This window comes from Thamnophis elegans, chromosome 10 (assembly GCF_009769535.1).
Source record: "Thamnophis elegans isolate rThaEle1 chromosome 10, rThaEle1.pri, whole genome shotgun sequence".
Taxonomy (NCBI): domain Eukaryota; kingdom Metazoa; phylum Chordata; class Lepidosauria; order Squamata; family Colubridae; genus Thamnophis; species Thamnophis elegans.
Genome location: NC_045550.1, coordinates 34,928,781 through 34,952,399, shown reverse-complemented (window position 1 = coordinate 34,952,399; position 23,619 = coordinate 34,928,781). Strand labels below are relative to the sequence as shown.

Genomic DNA, 23,619 nt, shown 5'->3' with positions numbered 1-23,619 from the left:
ACACACCTTTTTCTTCTACTTCATTGTTCACAATAGAAAACCAAGGAAAGGAGATAAAGAATCTATAATAGTCCTTGAAGATTAAGCATAATAATTAGGTTATAACTGCATCAAAATTTGAAGGCTAAACAAATATTGTAATAACCAAGTTATATTTTGCACTAGAGACAAAAATAATACAATATAAGAGATCTGCCGAAAAATAATAAAATCAAGATAGCGACAAATGTTAATGTTAGCTAATGTTCAAGCCCCATAATGTCTGTCCTAGAAGGCCTTCAAAGACAGAGAATGGGTCTTTTGACAGTTTTTGAACAAAGTATAAAGTGTGTTCATGTATTCTTTAATTTTCCTTGAAAAAACAATAAATGTGTTCTTAGCTTATGTTAAAGTTATGAGAATAACCTGATTCCTTCTGAAAAAAATTTGAAGGTTTGAATTTATCTGGCTAAGGAAAACACTCCATCTTTCAATATCTGAAATCTATTCAGTAAACCTATTCAGTAAAAGAGAATGATGCTGTTGTGTAGAATTAAATAAAAGACAATAAAAAAGTAACAGTAACGCAAAATGTAGGAGAAGGCCAATTTGTGTAAAATGTCAATATAATTTGTTTATGGTTACTTTTACCAATTCAGTAGCTCACATTTAGATTGTCTGCTTTAAAAGCTGGAGATTGTATGTACAGGAAAAGTAATTTATAGGTATCAAACATGTCAAGACTAGTTTTAAAAATATCAGTGGAATCTTTCAGCACTGATCGGATTATGCACAGCTCTACCCGGTGGTGGGTTTCAAAATTTTTTGAACCTCTTCTGTAGGTGTGGCCTGCTTTGTGGTAGTGGCTTTCCAGCCATGTGACCACGTGAGAGTGGCTTGCCAACCATGTTACTGGGTGGGAGTGGTTTGCCAGCCATGTGACCGAGTGAGAGTGATGCAGTCATATGACGGTGGGCGTGGCCAACTTGTAAAATGTGGTGAAATTCACTTAACAACGCTCCTACTTAAACCAAAATGTTGGCTCAGAAACTCTGGCATTTGAAGCAGGCAAGTCTTAAAGCTGTCAAGTTACAAGACCCTTGCACCCCTAACCCTTTAGGGAAAAAAACCCCAGGGGTGTTCAAACTTGACAGCTTTAAGACTTCAACTCCCAGAATTCCTCCTCCAGTCATGTTGTCTCAGGAACTCTGGCATTGAAGTGTGCAAGTCTTAAAGCTGTCAAGTTACAAGACCCTTGAACCCCTAACTCTTTAGAAAAAAAAACCCAGGGGTGTTTATACTTGACAGCTTTAAGACTTGTGGACTTCAACTCCCAGAATACCTCCTTTCGCTCTTCATCTTGATGATGTGCGGACGGGCGGGGAGGAGGGAGCTGGAACCAGTTCTAAACGGCAATGTAGCTTATATAGAAGAGCTTAGAATTGGCAGGAACCCACTCCTGGCTCTACCTAACAATGCATTTTGCTAACTGGAAAAGTTGGAATTGGGATGTTGTAAAATTTCCCTTTCTAGATATGACACAGTCCTCAAAGTTAATTTCTAAGCCTATGAGTAAAACATTATTTCTATATAACTTAGCTTGAGACGATTTCAGTTATTTGCAGTTGGCCTTCAAAAATAAAAAACACTACACAGATATTTTTAAGGATTTTTATTGTTTTACATCTCTTTTTCTTCAAATTACTATTATAGTTCTTTTCATTTCTATTTAGGGTCACTGATTTAGCTTTATATGCACAGTTATTTCTTACTATTTTAATTTCAACTTGGCCAAATAACTTTGTATTGTTTCCTTGGTTATCTAGGAGCTCTACCTTTTAGTAAGATCTTGTTGGGTATTAAATCTACCTGTTTCTTTTGTGCTATTGGTAATCTCACCATTGTCTAACCTGGCTAACCTTCTGGAAAGGTCTTAGGGAGTGTTATTATAACTTTTGCACTATCAGTATTGATTCTGATAACGCCAGTCAAAAGGTTACAAAAACAAAGGCTCAAGAGCTGGAGTATTATTGTAAGCACTTGACTTCAGCAAAAGCTATTATCTGTTGTGAAAGTGCAAGATCTTATTTAACAGTAGCTCTCAAAAATCGAAGGATATTATATGCTCACTTTTCTTCCTATTGAAGTTGATTCTTTTGTCAGCCTTCTTTGAAAAGCCATTTAGTTGTTCAGTTTGGCTACATATCAATATTTGGTTTTTTTTTTAAGAGTTCCCTATTTTTCTCACAAGTTTTATTCTGTGGCTGTCAGGAAATACATCTTTTCTCCATCACTTCATTTAATGTCACCACTCAAAGTTCTTTGTTTGGTTTACTCAGGAAAAACCTGCCATACAGACTTTAATACATATCCTGATTTATGCCTGTGGTGCCTCATAATCCCCCCTTGTTGGTTTTGGATTTTTACTTCTTTTTTTTTTTAAGATAACATTAGTACATTTGAAGTGATCTGTTCATTTTCAAAATACAACCGAGCCCAACAAATATGTTTAGTCCCAATCAATTCATTGCAATTGAAATTAATAATCCATAGCTGGGAAGTACCTTAGGCTAATATAGTATGCAATTTCCAAGGAGCCTTTCTAATCATATTGTTATGTGAAAACATCCTGCATGCAATTAAGTTTATAATTCAGAAGGATTAGATTCTGGCATTTCCTTAAAAAAGGTTGTAGCCAATGAATATTGGAAAAGGGTTTCTATAGAAGCTATGATGCATTATGGCTTAGGTTGACCAATGACCTATTGCAAGACAAAAAATTTCAAGCAATAACAGGAGCTTAACTCAATATTCATTTTATATAAAGCACTTTTATCCCATTCTTCAGATAAAATGGTATAGCATATATAGCAATAAAAATGGCAGTCTTTTAAAATAAAAAGTTAATTACTTCAATAGGTCTTCATCAAATATTTTTCTAAGCTTAACAGCTTTGGGTATCCACTGTGGGAAAAAGATGTAAATATCATAATGCCCTTATATAAATCAGTATTGCTTATACATTTGGCATAATGAGTGCTGCTCTAGTTGCCACACCTCAAAAATGGTATAGAAGAACTATAGAAAGTTCAGAGGAGGGCAGCTAAGATGATGAAGCAGCAGCTTCCATATGAGGAAAGGTTGCAACATTTGAGCAAATGAGAGGAAACATGATTAAGGCATACCAAATTATGCATAGTGCAAATAAAATAGACAAAGAGAAGCTATTTACCTGCTCCCAAAATAAAACCAATGAAATCGGATCCTGGAATAATTGGGGTAGACAAAAGGAAATACTCTTGTGAAACAATTTGTAATTAAAATTTTAAATTCACTACCAAGATATCTGGTGCTGTCTACCAGCTTAATGGCCTCAAAAAAGGTTTAGATCAATTCATGAAAGTCATGAACTCAATCATCATCATCATCAATGATGCCAGTTTAATGGCCTCTGAAGTCCCTCTGCTGGGGAATTAGTGGACTTCTTTGGCCACTTTGAAATCTGAATGTAGAATTAGATGGACCATGTTTCTGATTTAGCAAAGCCCTGCTTATATTCTTACAACAAAACAAAGACATATTGGAGAAAGAAAGGAAAACCACACCTTTACGTTACTTTAATAACTTGATAAGGAGGGCAAACAAGAAAAAAGTGAAGATACGGATCTATTGCCTTCAGAAGTGAGCATCAAAATGAGTTTATCCATGTGAAGAAGCCAGAGTAGCAAAATAACAAACATTTATGACAATTCCTAAAGAATAAAACAAATTATATGCTAACTTGTTGAAAAGTACAAAGCCAGTCCTGGGGCTGGGCTGTTTTACAATTTACTGAACTGTGTCAAGCAAAAAGTGTGACATATATTATTACCTGCCTTTATTATACATAAGCTGGCTTTGTGTTCAGTGCTGTTTGCTCTTAGCTGTCAAGTAAGAAGTCAGTTCCCTTGAAACCTTGGTAGCTAAGCTGGAAAAACAAATGTATGTAGACAAGATTGTGTAGGATGTGAGTCCATTCTCAGATGATAGGTACATTGGTGCTAAAGTAAAGGGGTTGCAGGAAAGAATGACATTTTTATATAATAATTTTTTCATAGGAGATCATCCTTGGATGATAAGCCCAAATACCACCATACTGATGATATTTCACAGAAAGTGAATAATTTTTGCTTGTGGGCTGTTTAATAATTAGAAACACTGATAAATTGTTTTGTGAAAGGTGTGTGTAGACTGCATGGTGACTTATCTGACTGTTAAAGTTGTGGACATTAGGTATCATCTATTGACAGGTCTGGATAGTGTTGGTAATGAAGGATAGCTTGTCATTCCTATGGATGTCAGTGATCCTGAAAAAATGTATTCAGACAGGTCTGGAAAACAGAGAAACAGATCAGGACAGTTCTGGAAAACAAAGTTAAGAAAGGCAGGCTGGGAGAAGACAAGGCAAGCTAGCGACATCAAAGGTCAACACTAATGCTGGGATGAAAAAAACAGTGGCTTAGTGCAGTGGTCCCCAACCTTTTTATCGCCGCGGACCAGTCAGCCTTTGATAATTTTACCGTTGCCCGCTGAGCGCGCGCAGGGGTGGGGGGGCATTGTTCGCGACGACACATTGATTGTTTATATATCAGATTGTTTTGATTAAACAACTTTTATTTTATTGTATTTAAACATGCCTTACAAAATAAAATACAATTACATAAATATAAAGTGCTTTAATATGCCCCCCCCCACCCGGACAGACTTATGTTCCTCAAAGACCATCCTGAACCCTCAACCCGGACCAACCTTTCTGCCCGCCCTCCCCCTCCCCACCACATTCGGCGGGCAAAGAACAGAGCGCGCGCGCGCGAATGCCGTGGAGAGAGAGAAAATAAATATATATATAAATATATAACTGTTTGGGAGTAAAAGCGGGGAGGCACACCCGGCCGGGGGGGGGGGGGGAGGAGGAAGGAGGGTGGGAAGGAAGCTGGCAAGCGAAGAACAGAAAGTAATTAGCAAGGATTAAAACGACCTGCCGGAAAAAGGAGAGGGGAAAAAAAAAAACACCAGATCTGACGGCTAGTGCAGCCTCCACCGGAGGGGCTGCAGAAACACACGCCGCCAGTCCTGTCCTTCCTTTCCAACCAGTCTCTCTCCGCGCGCGCATACACACACACACACACCACACAAACACACACCCGCCGGCAGATATGCACGCACACACACTTTTTTTTTTTGCAATTGGCAGAACTACGGTTTTCTTTCTTTTAAAAAAAAATAATTAAATGGAGGTGGGGGGTGTGTGGAGAGAAAGGGAGAGACGCGGACACATAAAACCGAGCCGCACTCGCGAACCACAGCATGCATCTGGGTGACAAAATTGCAGGGAGAAAGCAGGAAAAGCCGAGGAGAGAGCAAAAAAAGAAAAGAGCCAGACCAAGCACGGCAGGGCGGGAAGGAAGGAAGGAAGGGAAGAAAGGGGGGGGTGCGAAGGAGAATGTTTCTTTTGGGGGGGTGAGAAAGCTTTTTAATTATCTGGGCGAGGCAGAGGGGTGAAGAATACATCTCGGAGCTTTAGTGGAACAAACGGTGGTGGAGGAGGAGGAGGAAGAGGGTGGCGATGATGATTGGGGGAGGTTTGAGAAAGCAGATCCAAGCGCAAAAGTTACTGAGTCATTTCAGCGGCGGCCGGAACAGTTTTCTTGACTCCCTCCCTCTCTCCCTCTCTCTCTCCTCTCTCACTCTCTCTTTCCCTGGCGATGGATCGGTGCGGGAGGGGGGGAGAGAGAAGGGAGGAGACGGCGAGGGAGGGAGGGAGAGAGAGCCAAGGGTGGGACCAAAGGGGGGGGAGAGAAATGCATTTAAGAGGAGCGGATTTAAAAGAGCGATCATGGCCCCCGGCCGCTGCGCGGCCCGGTGCCAGGTACTCCACGGCCCGGCACCGGTCCGTGGACCGGGGGTTGGGGACCACTGGCTTAGTGGACGCTTTAGTGGGGCAGTTTTGAGAATTTGTATCACAGAAATAACAAGCTCTCAGGTTTCTGGGAGACTGAAAGATAAATATTCCAATGATAAAGGAAAGGGAAATTCCAGTATACCAATGGTGGGACAGCAGGTAGGAAGGAAAAACATCTGTCAAAAATAAAATAAAAGATAAATAGCTGTTCGCAATACAAGAAGAACAGAGAAAGAAGGGACAGGAAAAGGCCAGAGAACCAGCCTTTGCCCGTCGGTTGGTTGGTTGGTTTTCCTAAAAGTAAATAATGCCAGGTAGGTGCGGATGGAAAAGCAGGGAGCCACCTTGAACTCTCCTCCTTGCTGCCTTGAACCATCCTTCTTTCACACATAATAAACTATGTGAAAGCAGCAGCACTGCCATATTGCTAAGGCATGGTCAAGGTACTTCTGTGGGACCAGTACATTTTATATCAACACATTTTCCTCCCAATTGAAGGATAGAAGGAAAGCACAATGTAGCTGTGAGGAATAAAGCCACCAAAGTTTTATCAGAATGGATGGAAAATTGTTTAGACTTTTGGATAGCTCAGTTCAAATATGGGAGCCATCAGGGTAATAAAGAACCATTAGAAAAGGGAGGCAGAGAGCAACCTCAGAGAAAACACCTTTCTAATTAGTAACAGATTAGGGTTGAGTGAAAGGAAGAACACAGAAACATTAAAAGAAAGTACCTGAGATGTAATATACAGTGAGCAGAATAAGTTATGGCATTGACTGTAAAGAATTCATGAAAAGGATACCTTTTAAAATGTCTACCATTTAAAAAAGAAAATATTAGAATACAAGGTGCAATACAACTGTGATTTGGTTGCTGCTCCCAAACCTTAACTTGGCATGACTATGTGGAAAGTTGGGTGTAGGAAAAGCAATGCACTTTAGGCCGTTTTCCTAACTTTATGTCCTTGATTGTTTGTGAAATGACCTACTGATATGCATCTAAGGCCTACTTGGAGAAGGGAAAGTGTCAATGTAATGACACAGCACCTGCTTCATTAGTGAATACCCACTAATTAAATTACCTCTACTAATTAAAGTAGCTATTCTGCTACTAACTAATTCTGTACATATGTAAAATTGTGTCCAATAAATAAAATGGTAAATGTCATTAGATTGTTCTTCATGTATATTATTTGATCAGCACTGATGAAGATCCATGGAGAATGCACATTTTATATGAGGAAAAGGGGTTTGGAGGTACAAAATTCTCACTTGAAACTTGAAATAGGAAAAATTAAGACAGTTTTTGTAACCATCTGCTTTTTGAAAAGTAGACAGATTGATAGGCTGAATTTTAATATTTATTCTTAAGCAAAGACTGCATGTCAACAAAGAAAACAGACAGTAAAAAAAATATTTCTCACAATATACTCTCATCATTCTTGCAGTTGTTCCAGAGCTAAAACTTCTATGCGGAGCTGATGTTTTGAAGACATTTCAAACACCTAACCTCTGGAAAACAGAAGATATTATCGAAATAGTGGAAAGATTTGGATTGGTCTGTGTTAGTCGTGCTGGCCATGATCCTTCCCAGTACATCACTAATTTAGAGTTTTTAAATAACTGCCAGCATAATATCCATTTAGTAAAAGATTGGGTTCTAAATGAAATCAGTGCTACCGGCATAAGGTGTGCCTTGCGCAAAGGACAAAGTGTGAAATACTTGTTGCCAGATTCTGTTATTTCTTACATTAAGAAACACAATATATATATGGAAAAGACTGAATGAAATAAATTAAAGAAAATTTGGTATAGTCCCTTAAAGTGTTTATGCTGTTTACTTATCTTTTGGTAAGATTGAGTGAGTCCAGAGACAGGCATCAAAAAATCTGCAAAGTCTGAGGAACAAAATACATTAGGAGAGATTGGACAAACTGAATATGTACAGCCTGGAAAAAGAAGAAGGGAAAGGAGGAACATGACTGAAACCTTTAAATATATTAAGGGTGTGAATAAGGTTCTAGAAGGAAAATTTTGGTACAGGCAGTCTTCAACTTACAACTTAAATTGAGCCCAAAATTTCTGTTAGGAAGCTAGACAGTTGTTAAATGAGTTTTGTCCCATTTTACGACCTTTCTTACCACAATAGTTAAGTGAATCACTACAGTTGTTAAGTTAATAATATGATTGTCAAATGAATATGACTTCCCCGTAAACATTGCTTGTCAGAAGTTCACAAAACGTGATTATATAACCCCAGGACACATCAACTGTCATGAATATGAGTTGCCGCATATCTGAATTTTGATCACATGACCATGGGGATGCTGCAAACATAATGAGTGAAAAATGCTCTTAAGTCACATTTTTCAGTGGTGTTATAACTTGGAACTGTTGTAAGTTGAGGACTACCTGTATTAAGCTGTATTAAGTTGAAAATCAAACCTCAAACTGACAGAAAAAGTTCAGAACTAATGTTAGAAAGTATTATTTCACAGAAAGAGTAGTGGAAGCTTGGGACCAAGCTAGCCATTACTATCCAGCAGAAATAGTGGGTCAAGTCATCAGTAACTAAGTTTAAACATGCTTGGGATAAATACATGTTTATTATCTGACAAAAAATTAAAAATAGAATAAAAACAAAATAAAAATAAACAATTAAAATATTAAAAAGAAAGTGAACTCAGACAAACAAACCAAACACTCAAAGGGCAGACTCAATGGACCACTGGGTCTTTTTCTGCCATCAGTTTTAACTCCCAATAATTGGTTTATTTTTTATGGACAGAAGCAATGGTGGGATACAGCCAGTTCACACCATTTCGGGAAAACGGGTTGTTAACTTTCTGAGCAGTTTGGTGAACTGGTTGTTGGAAGAAATTATTAGGGCAGAGAACTGGTTGTTAAATTATTTGAATCCCACTACTCGATAGAAGTGCGTATGTATGTGCGTGTATGCGTGTATTTATGTGTGTGAGAGACCTCTTGGAGATAAACATTTGTAAGAAATCCACTAAATGAAAAATTTGCATGAAATAATGTGAACATTTCTAGAGATTGCATTTAAAACTGGATTTCACCACTCTACATAAACAATCAAGATTCATGACAGATGCTGTTCCTATGTTAAAGTCAATAAATAAAGCCAATTTATTGATTTCATGATACAAAAACTGTAAAGTATTGGAGTCAGTCATGTATACACATTGTAAACGTATTTTTAATGATGCCTTGACCGAATTGAAATGTGGTAAAGTTGTTTAAGAATTTGTTAGCATGAAAAGTATTTTTACTTTGTTTTGGGAGGAAATCTGCTTTAATGTTTTTAGTTAACATTTCAGTGTGAATTTTTTATACATCTTGAATTATTTCTCTAAACCTTTCATTATACCAAGTGCCATAATGTTCTTAATGCATCTATTTTAGTATTAAATTGTCAGCCACTGTCATGTTACAGTAGAAGAAACAATTCTGCTTGTCAACACTGGATTTGTAAGGCTTACCTGATTACATTTATGCCACTGCATCATTCGCATTTTCTAAACATTAAAGAAAAAACCTACATAGTTTCTGGTTAATTACTTTGTATTATCTATGGGCATTTCACTAGTCCTTCAAATAAATTCAAAGAAAATTAGTCCATTTTCAGATATGTCAGTATTTTAACCGTGAATACAAAGGTCAGAAGACATTAATTTTTAATACAGTCTAAGACAAAAATGTAACATGCTGCTCCGTCTTATAGATCAGCGATGGCTAACCTTTTTGTCCTCGCATGCCAAAAGCGAGTGCGTGCGCACAACACTGATGTGTGTGTTCCCACAACTATAATACAATGTGCACATGACACTCCTGAATACCCCCTTGTGCATGTATGTGTGACCCCTGCATGCTCCCCCACCCCCGCGCATGCGTGCACAACCTCCATGCCCGTTTTGGGCCTAGCAGGCCTCCCTGAAGCTTCATCAGATCAAAAAAGGGGGATGGGGTGCAGCGCCCCCTGCACCCCAGTTTGGGCCTACTGGGCCTTCCTGAAGCTTTCTGGGACGAAAAACGGGACACGGGTGATGCACCACATCCCCCACACTCCCACTGCCACCCATGCATGCATATGCTGTTACAGGTGTTATGTCTGCCTTGTATGCAGATTTTTTCCTCTCTAGCATTCATCTCCATTGTTCAGTGATGCATTTCCTGTATCTCTAGTATTTAACTCTATCTTCATCTCCATTGTTCAGTGATGCATTTCCTGTATCTCTAGAATTTAACTCTATCTTCTCCTGTGAGAAACCTCCTGCTTCTGTTAGGTGTATATAGTTATATTCTCGATGGCTTGTATAGTGTTTTAACTGCATTTTGATTAAACAACACGCACTGCAGAGACCCAAAAATCGGCCGGCGGGAGGCACACACACATGCATCATTGAGGTCAGCTGGGACAACGGCTCACATGCCAGCAGAGAGGCCTCTGTGTGCCACCTGTGGCATGCGTGCCCAAGGTTCATGATCACAGTTACAGGCCTTCAGAAAGCTAATCAAGCAAAATGTTGCCTGAAACTTGAATATATGTTTCAACAATAAAAGTTGGGCTCCTCAGAGCCAATCAAAAATGTTAATTAGCTGGAAGGCATATTCCCTTTCAATGATAGAGTCAGCAAGCTGTGGAGAAATTTGTCCTGTTCCTTGATTCTGACTGGTAGCGACACAACATTGTCTTAAGTAAGCAGGAACTGGCATTTCTTTTCAAGCAGCAAACACACATTTTATTGCTTTTTTCCTGTTCTTTTTCTTGACCTGCTGCTTAACAATAGGAAACCATTTACAGAAACATTTTCAACCCCCTTATTAGGAGAAGACAATATCAGTCAAAATTCTGAAAGATATTTATTTTGCTATACTTCTGCAGTCTAATGGTGGCAGAATATAATTCAGGCTTAAGGAAATGTTGGTTTCTATACTATTTTTTAAAAAAAAAATATTTTGTATGCTAGTTGATTGTGATAAAAATTTCCTTTCCTCCAGAAACTAATTTCAATGCACTTTCTTAAAATAGCTAGTCTGAGCATTGCCATTCTTAAATAAGATTCCTTTTCTTTTTTGAGGGTAAACAGAAAAAGTAAGTGCATGAACATCTGATAAAGGAAGATTGCCTTTTCCAGGCAACTTTCAGGTACCTTATAGCTACAATATAGGACTTGGCTATTGAGGTTTGAATTCAGATGCTACATCTTTGAAGTTAATGTGTACATGTTATTCTGAACATGTTACTTCATTTGTTCGTACTATTCTATCTCATGGTTGTCTTACAAGCATTTCATTTAAGAAGTCATATCAACTCAGGATGTGGGTGTAAGTATTAAAACTAATAATTCAAGATTTAAATAAAAGGCATCAAAAATTCAATAAATTGCTTTGATAACTCAGCTCAATCTTGAAGATTTTGGAATTAATACATGAAATTAATGACACAATATAATTCAGTAGAAGTCAGATAATATTTTTCAAATATCTCTTTATTTAGAGGCTTAACAAATATTCCAAATTAACAAATTCAATTAATTTAACCTTGCATTCATGTTACACTGAAAAGTATTTAGGATTGTTAAAATTTCCCTGCTGTATTTTTAAGTGACGAGAAGACTTTACAGTCTAATGTGATTCCCTTCAAGCAACAGCATATTGTTGAATAATGCAGTACAACATGTATTTTTTTCTTCACTTGCTTACTTGCACAGGAGTTAATGGGTTTCTGTGAAGTACTGCTTATTCCTCAGCCTGAAAAGACTTCACATTCTCTTAGCTGAAAACGTGTTCTGATTAATAAAATGCTCACTTCTGCTAGAGATGCTGGATGTTAGTCCAATAATACAAGGTTGAATGAATAACGCCTGGCGCATTTTCAGCTATCTATTAAGTAGCTAGTTAAAAGATGGTCATCTTATATCACTAAGGAATAACTTCATTAAGCATAGTTTGTTCAACAAATTTGGCTACATAAAAGAATATAATCCCTTTTTAGTGGTATAACCTCTTTTTGCAAAAGAGGAAACCAGTTGTTAAGGACTATAACATTGCATCATTCTTATTAAATAAAATTCCCTCTCCAAACAGTGGGTAGAACTTACCATTATCAGTAAAAGCCATCTTGTTTATTTAGTCATTTAAAAGCAAAAATATAGCATTGTTAAAATCTCTATCCAGATAATCAGTGACCTTATAACTGTCCTGCAGAAGGGGAATGACATATTCCATTGAAATCAAACCACCCCGCAAGCAAAAATTTTCAGCTTTGTGGAAGAACTTAAAAATAACACTTCAATGCTAATCAGCTTAAAGGAACTAGCTTAGCTGTATTGCTAGACGAACAGATAAAGGAACTAAGAGTTTAAACTTGCTTGTAGAAAAAGGACTGAGCTGGTTGGTGCAGAATTAAAACACTAGAAAAAAACTTAGACTTTTAACTAGAAAACAAACAGGAGTATGCCTGCAGATTTCAATGGTTATTGGAAAATGCTCAGTAATGAGAATTTTGAGGAGTATTTGAAAGCTCTAGGTAAGATTTTTGTTTTCACTTTTTCCATTTATTTGAGCCTCAGGATGAATTATATGATTTCACTAGATATGCAATTTGCATGAATATATTCTTAGAAGCTAGTTTCTTTATTAATAATATTACTCTTCTGACTAAATAGGAACTGAAGCAATTTTGAAAGAAATAAAATCCATAAAGTACATAATACAAATTGCAGCATTTTAGATTTATCTAGATGAAATTATCAGAATTTGATTCTAGATTTTTATTTATTCTATATACGGCATAAAGTACAAAATTTAATTACTTGGAAGGGCAGGTTTAAAACTATAAGAAGATTTCCCCACCCCCTAATTTAAACCATAAATTTCCACACAAGAATAAGAAACTAGATTGGGGACAGAAAAATCTTAGTCAGCAAAGAGCCAGTTTTCATTGACTTCAATCTAGAAATTGTCTGGATTTTTTCAGGCCAGATCTCGTAATCTTATTTTAAAAGGAAACATTAATATATTAACCTATATTGAATTTTAGATTTAAACAGCAGCAGTTTTCAGTGTTTCCCCAAATTTTAGATCATTAATTTTATAAAATATTCCAGCCTCTCTTTTTTTCTTCCAGATGTAAATATTGCAGTGAGAAAAATAGCCAGTAGGCTCAAACCTGACAAAGAGATTATTCAGGATGGAAACCATATGATCATTAAAACCCTAAGCAGTTTTAAAAACTACATCATGGATTTTGAAATAGGGACAGAATTTGAAGAGGATTTAACAGGGGTGGATGGTCGCAAATGTATGGTAAGATTTAGAATGTTGCTCCTATAGGACTAAATTATGAGTTTAAAAATCCTGCTTCACTATTTTCACTGGTTTTGTGGCAAGACTTTTCTGATAATCCCGCTTCAGTGTTTAGTAAGATTTTAGCCAAAAATTCAATCCAAAAGGTATTTTCAAAACGGCTGTTGTTTATATATATATATTAAATGCAGTGGATCTTACTTTCAGGTAAATGAGTACAAAGTAGCGGTATAATTTTTTATTAAGGCTAGAAAGCTACAAATACATTTCTGTGTTGAAATCTTGATGACATTAAGGATATTTACATGTAATAGATGTTTTACAACTGTTGTAAAAAAATCTCATTTAAATTGATAAAATTTACAAAAGTGGTTTTTAGGCACATTTTGATAATTTATATAAAGCAATACTTACGTATCTGCTATCTGACTATCCTATAAATATATTTCTCCATTGAAACCTTGATGGCATTAAGATTATATCCATATACAATGAACTTCAAAAAAAAATAGACTAGATTTCTCAAATATGTTCATAAATTTACAAAAATAGTTTCTAGATATATTTTGATAATGGGACCAGTGGTTCAGTGGCTAAGCTTGTCGATCGGAAGGTCAGCAATTCAGCAGTTTGACTCCCTAGTGCCACGTAATGGAGTAAGCTCCCGTTACTTGTCCCAGCTTCTGCCAATCTAGCAGTTCAAAAGCACATTAAAAATGCAAGTAGAAAAATAGGAACCACTTTTGGTAGGAAGATAACAGCATTCTATGCACCTTCAGCATTTAATCATGGCCACATGACCACAGAGACGTCTTCAGACAGCGCTGTATCTTCAGCTTTGAAATGGAAATGAGCACCACCTTTACCTTTATCTTATATTTTGGTAATTATACAAAACAGTCCTTCACTCCTCAGGTGTATTTATTCATTTGAATAGGATTTCTGATAGAATAAATTACTACTTGTCATAAATTGAGTTGACAGCAACAGGTATTTATTACTTTTACTTTTCACTAATCACTCTAAACAAACCAAGAATGAATGCACATTTTCTTGAAAAGATACTTATATCAGAAACAACAGGCTTACTAGAAGTGAACATTTAGGTCTTCTTCCTTTTGACAGACAAACAGTATTATGACATTTGTAAGAAATCATATTAATTAGTGGCATGAGCTTGCTAAATCAAAGTCTAAAGTGTGTTGTTCTGTTAGTCTCAGACAACCACGAATCAAGGGATTTCCAGCTGCAAAATGTTATTTAGAGGAGGGAAAGATTTATGAATGGGAAAAAAAACATTCTGAGTGAGCACTGCTTCATTCTATACTTAAGAAAACAAAAGATTATCTTATTACAGAAAGTGAAAGGATGTGTGTAAATTTTGTTTTGACACTATGCAATTTCACCTTACATACATACATTGAGCTATCAAAACAAAATGTAATGTGGATACAAAATGAGTGACAGGTTATTGGTTTTAAATAGTTTGCTAATATTTTATTCCTAAATAACTTAAAATCTTTTAATTTAAATGTATGAAGAGAAGATACATTCTTTTCCTGAAGAATCTCTCCATATGTATGGCTGTTTCCATAAAAATAAGATTTGTCACTAATAAGAACCACCATTCTCTAGAAACGTGTCTTCCAAATGTTCTGATTATTGGACTAATAAATTGCAAGTGTCTCACCTTTTATCTGAGACCCCAAAGCTAATTATCTATTTTAATTTCCTGCCCACAACACGAATTCTATGAGGTAAATTGGATTAAAAGAAAGTAAGTGTCCAGAAGACATTCAGAGGACTTCCATGGTTGAGGGAGACTCTGAAACAGGCTTCCATAATTCTAATCAGTTATTAACCACCGTATTATACTGGTTGGTCTGCCAAATTGTAACTGATTAAACCACTTCTTTTCCTTGGTTCAGCTGTTATACTTGGTTGTCACTTAATTTTCATTCTTACTTTTTACATCTTTCCAGGTTTGTCACAAATGAGTTACTTTGGAATCACTAGAGGAAATGCACCGTTACAAATGAAATGAAAAAGTGTATGGTCCAATATTCTTTTCTAAAACATGATTGCCAAAAATGTGCAATGATTTCCAATTATATCAAACAAAACTTGCACAAAAAGTCCTTCCCCACCGCTCCAAAAAATGTAGCCAAGAGGCACAAGGTGACCTTGCTTTTTGCTTTACTATTCTCTTCAACATGACTCTCCCCTGTCCCTGAAACATTAATTGATGTCCTTAAGTACCTGGCATAGATAGAGATGATACATAGCCATGGAAAGAGAATAATATTCTTGAAAACCTGGTAAGGAATGTCCTGGCTATAATGTGCAGCAGATGGATTTTAAATATATATAAGCAAAAATGATATTTATTTATTGTTACTAATACACGCACTGGGTAAATCATTAACTATTCTAAATAAATTAAATGACACTATTTAAAAATTGATCCCTGCCTGTGCTCACACTAACTAAGCACTATAATCTGGCACTTTATCCTACTCAAGGCTGCACAGTAAGCATTCTACATTTTAAAAGTGCCTGGTCTATTAGAATACTGAAAAGCAATTTATGCAAAGAATAAAGAGCAAAGAAAAATGCCATTTACTGAAATGGTTGATTTGAAACTCTTCCATGAACTACAAGCCTTGCATACAATTTTATATCATGAATTTGTCTTATAATTAATTATTTCCTTCATTATTAAATGAGCTCTCCGTACCCCCATCGTTCTGAGTATCGATTCTTATCAGTGACTACAGCTTAACTCCTCTATTGTTCCTTGCTGACTCAAAAAAAAAGTAATTTTCAAGTTTAAAATTGTATTCTACAAGGTAAAAAATTGCCCTTTTGTCCTAAGCTTGGAAAATTCAATAAGCATCTATGTTTCTGACAGTATCATGTATACAATGCATTATATATGTTTTATATTTTCCTTTATTTTTGTGAAATTCGCAACTATTGGGCCATATTGAAACAACCAAATCTGCTGTGTTCAAAAATATTAAATTAGTAATTTTAAGAAAGATTGCTATATATAATGCTAGTCAAGATGGAAAAAGGTGTTATGGAAGATTTTTCATTTTATTAGATCCCTACAATCCCAGGACAAGTAAAAGGTATACATATAAGCAATCCAATTAATGCAGGCAGCCATATTACAGGACATGGAATAATACAGTGCTTGATACTCTCCCATTTTTCTTAATTGTACTTAATTCAATAGTTAGAATTAAAATGCCTACATTCTGAATCACATACAATTACCTACTCCAATCTTTCTGATACAGATATCTTCTCACATGCTATATAAACCTGTTTTTTAAACACCATTGGCAGTATAACATTTCACTTTTTTATCTTTAATTAACATAATTTACGTACACTATTCAGCAGAATTGAAACAAATCAGTAATGAATTTTTCAGCTGTAGATGTGACTGTGTGACTATAAATGAGCTGTCAAACTTGTGCAGCAAGGTTTTTAAATTTTTGCAATATTTCGCTCAGTGTGTGTTCTGCCTTCTTCAGCAAAGTTCTAATTTAAGATTAGAAGCCAAATTTAAGAATTGCTAGCCCCAAAAATTGCTTTGCATATCTCATAATGTGCCCTCATAATGTTTAAATTTCATGCAGTAAAAATTTAAAGAGAAAATATGTGATAGGAATTGGCTATATTATCTTGGATTCAGCTGCATTCAAATAGTATTACCAAGAAGAAAATCATAGCCCCACCAGCAGTGATAGCTATCCTATATAAACAACTAGCGAATCCTACACACATTAGCACTAATGAGGTTACTTAGTCAGATAATGAAAACATCTGCAAGGAAACCACAAATGTCAGAGAAAACCAAGGATTCCACAAACAGTACTATTTTCTATGGTTCCTCCACTTTTAAGAAATTCCTTTTCTACTGTAGAATCTCCAGAACATTTTCAGGTATACATTGTAAAAATTTTCCAGAATAGAACACAGCACAAAAATAATAAAGCAAATCAGTAAATATAATGAAACAATATACTTTCCCACATCTTGCTCTTTTGCTAAATAGATGTACTGCTGTAAACATGAGTGATGGCTGTATCTTTAAAATCTGCTTCTTGTGGAATACATCATTGGTATTTCTATAAAGTTTTAGAGGTGAAAATTGACTGTGCTGTCAGTTTCCAGAATCTTTAAATCTGCCTCGGGCCTACATGCCATGATTGAGGGATGTAGGAAAAATTGTGCCATAACACAAGGAAATATAAAGTAATTGTTTCCATGCTAGTTCCTTCAATATTGTTGCAGTTCAGATTATAATCTAGTCCTGCACACAACACAGGTCTGCAAAAAAAAAAAAAAAATGAGACCTGTTTTGGTTATTCCACATAATCTTTATGTTTTTTGATGCGCTGAATCCAAAAATGACCTCCATTTTGTCATAGGACATCACGTTTCCTGACAATTTAGGTAACTATGGTAAATAAGGCAATACCTCAAAATAAATGGAAATAGACATAAAATTAAAGTTTTATTGCAATATTTTCCTGAAAATCCTTTTTTGAACTGAAATGAGCTCACCTACACCCACTAAACTCGATTCTTCTTCCTTGTGAGGCTCCTCTTAGTGCATTTACACTTGTGAGTAGCATCTGGAATGTCTCTCTGAAGCATCCAACAGTAGTCTGCCATCATTATAATGTTCCATTTTCCCTGGTATCTCCTTTCCATCTCTTTAATGTTTTGGTGGAATTGTTCACCTTGTTCCTCACTCACAGCTGCCAAATTTTCAAGAAAGAAGTCAAGGTGGCACAGGAGAAATGCACTTTCAAACTCATCAGGCAACCTAAAGCTTGAAATGCTTTCAGCATTCTTCTGACGATCTTTTGTAGTGAGGATCTTTGTTATTGTCTAAAAATTTCTGTACGACTTCTTTAAATGCAATCCACCCTTCTTTTTGAGGATCCATCATGGTATTGACAAACTCTTGATCAAATATAAGCCTTCTAATGTCTGGTCTGACGAACACACCTTCCTTCAATTTTGCCTCCGACAGGCATGGAAACTTGGTGACCAAGTATTTGAAATATTCGCCATCTCTTGAAAGTGATTTTACAAATTGCTTCATCAATCCCAGTTTTATGTGGAGAGGTGGTAGAAGAACTTTATGGGAAGGTACCAAAGTTTCTCAGAGGACATTTTTTTCACCGACTGTTAGCACCCTCGACTGCCAACTCTTCTTGGTCCAGTGATTTTGTCGGTCTCAACTGTCCCCTAGGCACAGAAAACAAAGGTATTTGGTATACCCAGCTTGTTGCCCAAGCAGCATGCACAAGACCTTAAAGTCCCCACACACTTGCCAACCATGGTCTTCATATTTAAGTTTACGAAGAACCAATTCCAAGTTGTCGTAGGTTTCCTTCAAGTATACAGAATGATTTACAGGTATGGAAGCATAAAAACCGTTGTGGAGTAAAACTAATTTGAGACTTCTTTTTGAAGAATCTATAAAAAGACGCCATTGCTCTGAATCATATTGGATTTTAAATTGACCCATCAGACCTTAGACATCGACGCAATAAACCAACTTGTCTTCCTGGGCGAAGTAAGGAACGAACTCCTTTTCACGATGTCTGAACCATGAAGATAACACTCCTGGCAACAATAAATTCCTGCTTTTCAGTCTTGATCCGAGTAACTCAGCGGCATCTTTGGGAAGATTCAAGTTTCTTACAAAATCATTCATCTCCTCCTGAGAAAACAATTTTGGTCTTGTATCATCTTCAAAGTCAGAACTTGATTCGTCATCTGGTTCAGGTATGATTTCACCTTCATAGGAGCTAGGTATCTCTTCCAAGGTAGCAGGGGGCTTGGGTACTGGCATATCTGTGCCATGGGGGATGGAACGAATTGCTGAATGAAGATTGGGGTATGAAATGGAATGTGTCCATTTGGAATTAAACCCTTTCACATCGCATGAACAAAAGTAACAGTCATCACTATGGTTCTTTTGCTCTCGCCATACCGTAGGAATCCCATAACGGAAAGATTTTTTCTTACCCTTGAACCAGTTTCGGAGATCTTTAATACACCTTTTGCACACTTCAAGAGGCACCCAAACTTTATCTTGATCGCCAAAGTATGCAAAGTATACTTTTTTCACAAAGTCTGTAATATTATGCTGTTGCTTCAACAGTGTATATTCACCACAGATTAAACAAACTGGCGAATTAATACACTTTTGCGGAGCCATAACATAACAGTTGAAGAATGACGAGCTAACATGAATTGCGATGAAAAAGTGTGAACAGCCTAGAACCAAGAACCTGATGATTCGGGCACAAGTGTGGCATGCAGGAGAGAGTAGCTCTGTGTCTGTACATGAGACATCACAGTGCTGGCCATGCCCCCTGCATTGACCGGAGATGCTGCTATTTGCCTTGTGTCTCCCTCCCACTAGATTCTTCAGTAAAAATTAACCCCTTCTACCATTAGAAGCACAGACTTAAAACTTGCTTAGCTTATGTATATATTGCTGACCATCAGATTTACAGTGCTATATTTTTTTTACATAACTCGGATAAACCCTTTAAGGGTTTTTTTTTTTTTTTGGCATTTATATCTTAAATGCACTTATGTGAATTAATTAATAGTAATTTGGACTTTAAATTTGGTTAAAACCCATAATATAAAAAAATATCAATTTTTTTAAAAAAAAGTTAATAAATTTGAAGACAATTTTGCATGTTGTGGCAAATCATGACGTCTAGGAGTTTTTTCAATATTTTATTTGTTTTCAGCACACCAAAATACATGGAAATTAGATGAAAATAATCAAACAGCTTTTTAATCGCAGACCTGTGTTACACTTGATCTTAGCCAAAAGGCCGACAAGTAATATCTAATCCTTTTCTTGGTGTTTAACTGCCTATAGGGGAAAGACATATTATTTCAGAATTGCAACTCATTGAGTTTTAGTTAGTTTACTTTATTGTCATTGCACAGAGAACAACAAAATTAAATACCGTCTTCAGTGTACATTTTATAACTATAAAAATAAAAACACAAACATACATCCTTTACATTCTATATAATTGAAATTGAAAACCTGATATTGCACTATACCAAAGAATTCAATATGGTTACTGCCCTGGGAGAGAAGCTGTTTTTCAGCCTATTATCCTGTACCGTCTGCCAGATGGTAATAATTCAAATTTACTCTATTATTGAATACGGGACTCATTTACTCATATAGCATTAGCATTTAGACTTAGATACCACTTCACAGTGCTTTACAGACCGCTCTAAGCGGTTTACAGAGTCAGCATATTGTCCCCAATAATTTGGGTCCTTATTTTACCAACCTCAGAAGGATGGAAGGCTGAGTCAACCTTGAGCCTGAGATTCAAATTGCCAAATTGCAGGCAGCTGCCAGTTAGCAGTACTGCATTCTAACCACTGTACCACCACGGCTCTATATAAAATCCAAATTAATTGTTATATATGTAATAAATGAACAACTGGCCCACTCTGCCCATGCAGCGGAAGAGGTATGCTCTGGGCCCTGTCAGTCATGAAACCTGGTTGCAGAGTCCAAGTGAAAAAATACTTCTGCCGTGGCCCCTACCCTTTGGAACATCTTACTTCCTGAGGTGAGATTAGCTCCCTTCCTTCTGATCTTCTGCAGGAGCCTAAAGACCTGGCTCTATAAGATGGTTTGGGACCTAATGGGAACATCATACTGGAAGTGGCTGTCAAATTAATTGTACCCTGTTCTTTCTCTCTCCTTCTTTTAACTATAATTTTATCTTGATTGGAATTGCTATTTGTATTGTTTTAGATGTATTTATTTGTTAGAACTTTAAGGTTTTAATGCTGTAAGCCACCCAGACTCATTTTGTTATGAAATGGGAAGCAGATAAATTTAATAAATAAATAAAACTTGACTCAAATTCACTTACTAGGTTATGTTAACATAAAGACTGGAAATATTTTCCAGTTATATTATTGGAGATAAGTCATGTAAGTCAAAGATTGTTGGTTTTATTAGATTGTAAGATCTTCAGTTGATTTTGGGGTGAAAATTGAGGACAAAAGAAGAATCAAAACACTGACAATCTTGTATTGAAGCAAGTATTATCTATCAATGGCTAGAAGAATTAACACTGAAACAAATTCTCATATTTAGAGGCAGTCAGTCACTGGAGGCTAGATATTTATGTTCAGCTCCTCAATAGAAATGCTTTTTAATTTTATAGTAGACCTGTTTTTTCATATACCAGTTCAATTATAATTGGATCAAATCTCTGTATTAAATTGACTTTCTAAATAAACTGAATTTATTTAACAATTTGATGGCCTGCTTCAAAGGCATCAATTTTTTTTCCCTTATCAAATTAGGAAAGCAAATTCCTTCAGTTTTCCAATTCGATTTGATTTTCTCAGGTCTACTTGATTTAAATTTCATTTTCTACTTTTGGGATGTCAGGCTGAATAATTTTTTAGACTGGTCAGCTGCATGGTCCAGTACAATAGGGTTTCTGTACTATTCTTATTTTCATTTACATAAAATAAAATTTGTACCTTAATAAGGAACCTTTTATAGGCTTGCAAATTGGCATCTCTAGTGGAATATTCTTTAATTTCTGCTTTTTAATGTTACAAGGATACAGGATAAAATAATGGAGACTCATGTCAAATTCATCCCAGTTAGCAGTGACATATTCAGAATAAATTATTTTTTGCTGGTATTGTACCTGTCTCACAGAATCTAATTTTTATTTTAGAAATGAAGAATAATTCCTCTATCCCTTCCACACCAAATATAATGTGATACACTAAAAATATTGTATCAAGGTTTTCTTGGGGACAACATAGTTGCCAGAAAGTGTGGAACTCCAAAGGTGTTGCAGATGAAAAGCTCATAATTATTTGCACTGGATGACCAGGCATCTATTGTGAAAAACCAATTAGGAGGCAGTCCTATGGGCCACTCCTTGACTAACAATGTATAGGATTGTCCTAGCATCATTTTGTCTTTGGTGAAGTGTCATAAACCTTGGATATTATTTTAGTACAACAAATGGTTGCAGGACTCTAGAAGAAGATTGATGCTAGGGAAATAAATGCACCCAATGTGACTCATATGCATATTTGCTTCTGAGAGGGTAGGATAGGAGGTTGTCTAGAAGGTTTTCTTTGCTTATCTTATTTGACTTTAGCAGAAATGATTCTGTCTTCTTTAATTCAAGAAGAACTGTGATACCTAGGCATCTTTCCTCTGTTTTGAACTTTTGGGCCCTGCAGACAGTCAGGTAGCAATGCCAAGATTTATCATCACCTCCAAGCAATCTTGTATCACACGTGTTTTGTGTTTCTTCTCTACAATTCCAAAACCATTACATAATTCTGGGTTTCCACCACTACCATGACAGGTACTGCTGCTGCATCCTGTGTCAGTAAACTCTTCACAGGAGTCTACTTAGAAACGTACATATTATACGTACATTATATAAATGTACATTTTCATATTGTGCTACTCTCTTATCTTTTAACCATGGTTGTTGGCTAAATCATACTTAATTTGGTATGTCTAATATTAAGCATAAACTCTTCGAAGTAGACCAGATTAAGAAATGATTCTGTGGGAAGATTGAAACTATACTTTAATGAGATTGGGTCTAATAATAGAATCTTGCAAATCTGATTGTGATTCTCCTCCCCTTTCTTCTATAACATTACATCAGACATCTGCTCACTCTTCTTTTAATACTCTCTCTCTTCCCAGGTGTTAAGGAATGTTTTCTTTGCATAATGGTTTGTTTCAAGCTGTCTCCTGGTTCTTTATACCAAGCCAACTCTAACACTTAACTATCCTAGGCAGAGATTCAGTCTTGTTATCGTTTCTCTGAAGAAAAAGTACTCTTTGCAATGATAATGGGTAATCTCACTCATAGCAGTTCTAGAACAGCTGTGAAGTTTCTTTGGCAAACACCTCTAATTGGCAATCTCCTTTGCTAATAAGTTTTAATGTGATTGAGCTGAACTAGACGATGATACCAAATAACTATTGTGTTTATCATGATTTTGCAACTGTTGTTAAAGAGTTAATCTATCAAAGAACCTTTTTTCAGTATGATTCAAATTTTTGTAATTAATAACCAAATAGACAAGCATATTGTCTAGTTCTAGAACACATTCTAGCACAAGTGTGTGCCTCCACAAATGATAGCATTATGCAAAAATATTGTATTAGTCCTGAATTAAGGCTTGTGTAGTCGTTTCAGAACTATTGAATTATGTTAATAACACATTTATTGGCTCCATTATGATATGCTATTTTGGTCAAAGTTGCTAATTAAAAGAGTG

General features: G+C 36.1%; 2 protein-coding genes across 7 annotated transcripts in view; both read left to right on the top strand.

The window, feature by feature from the left end:
• The window catches only part of LOC116514043 (nicotinamide/nicotinic acid mononucleotide adenylyltransferase 3-like), a 37,572-nt gene extending 28,844 nt beyond the window's left edge, over window positions 1-8,728 (top strand). For 5 of the 6 annotated variants that reach the window (XM_032225458.1, XM_032225455.1, XM_032225454.1 and 2 more), the window contains one exon: window positions 7,368-8,728. In XM_032225458.1, coding sequence (XP_032081349.1) covers window positions 7,368-7,708 — 341 coding nt within the window. In that variant the 3' untranslated portion in view covers window positions 7,709-8,728. The remainder of the gene's footprint in view (window positions 1-7,367) is intronic. The other variant, XM_032225459.1, reaches the window with a different exon arrangement.
• Window positions 8,729-12,399: 3,671 nt separating this feature from the next.
• Window positions 12,400-23,619, top strand: part of LOC116514044 (retinol-binding protein 1-like) — a 45,075-nt gene continuing 33,855 nt past the window's right edge. Inside the window, exons 1-2 of the mRNA XM_032225460.1 lie at window positions 12,400-12,472; window positions 13,073-13,251. Of these exons, the coding sequence (XP_032081351.1) occupies window positions 12,400-12,472; window positions 13,073-13,251 (252 nt within the window). The remainder of the gene's footprint in view (window positions 12,473-13,072; window positions 13,252-23,619) is intronic.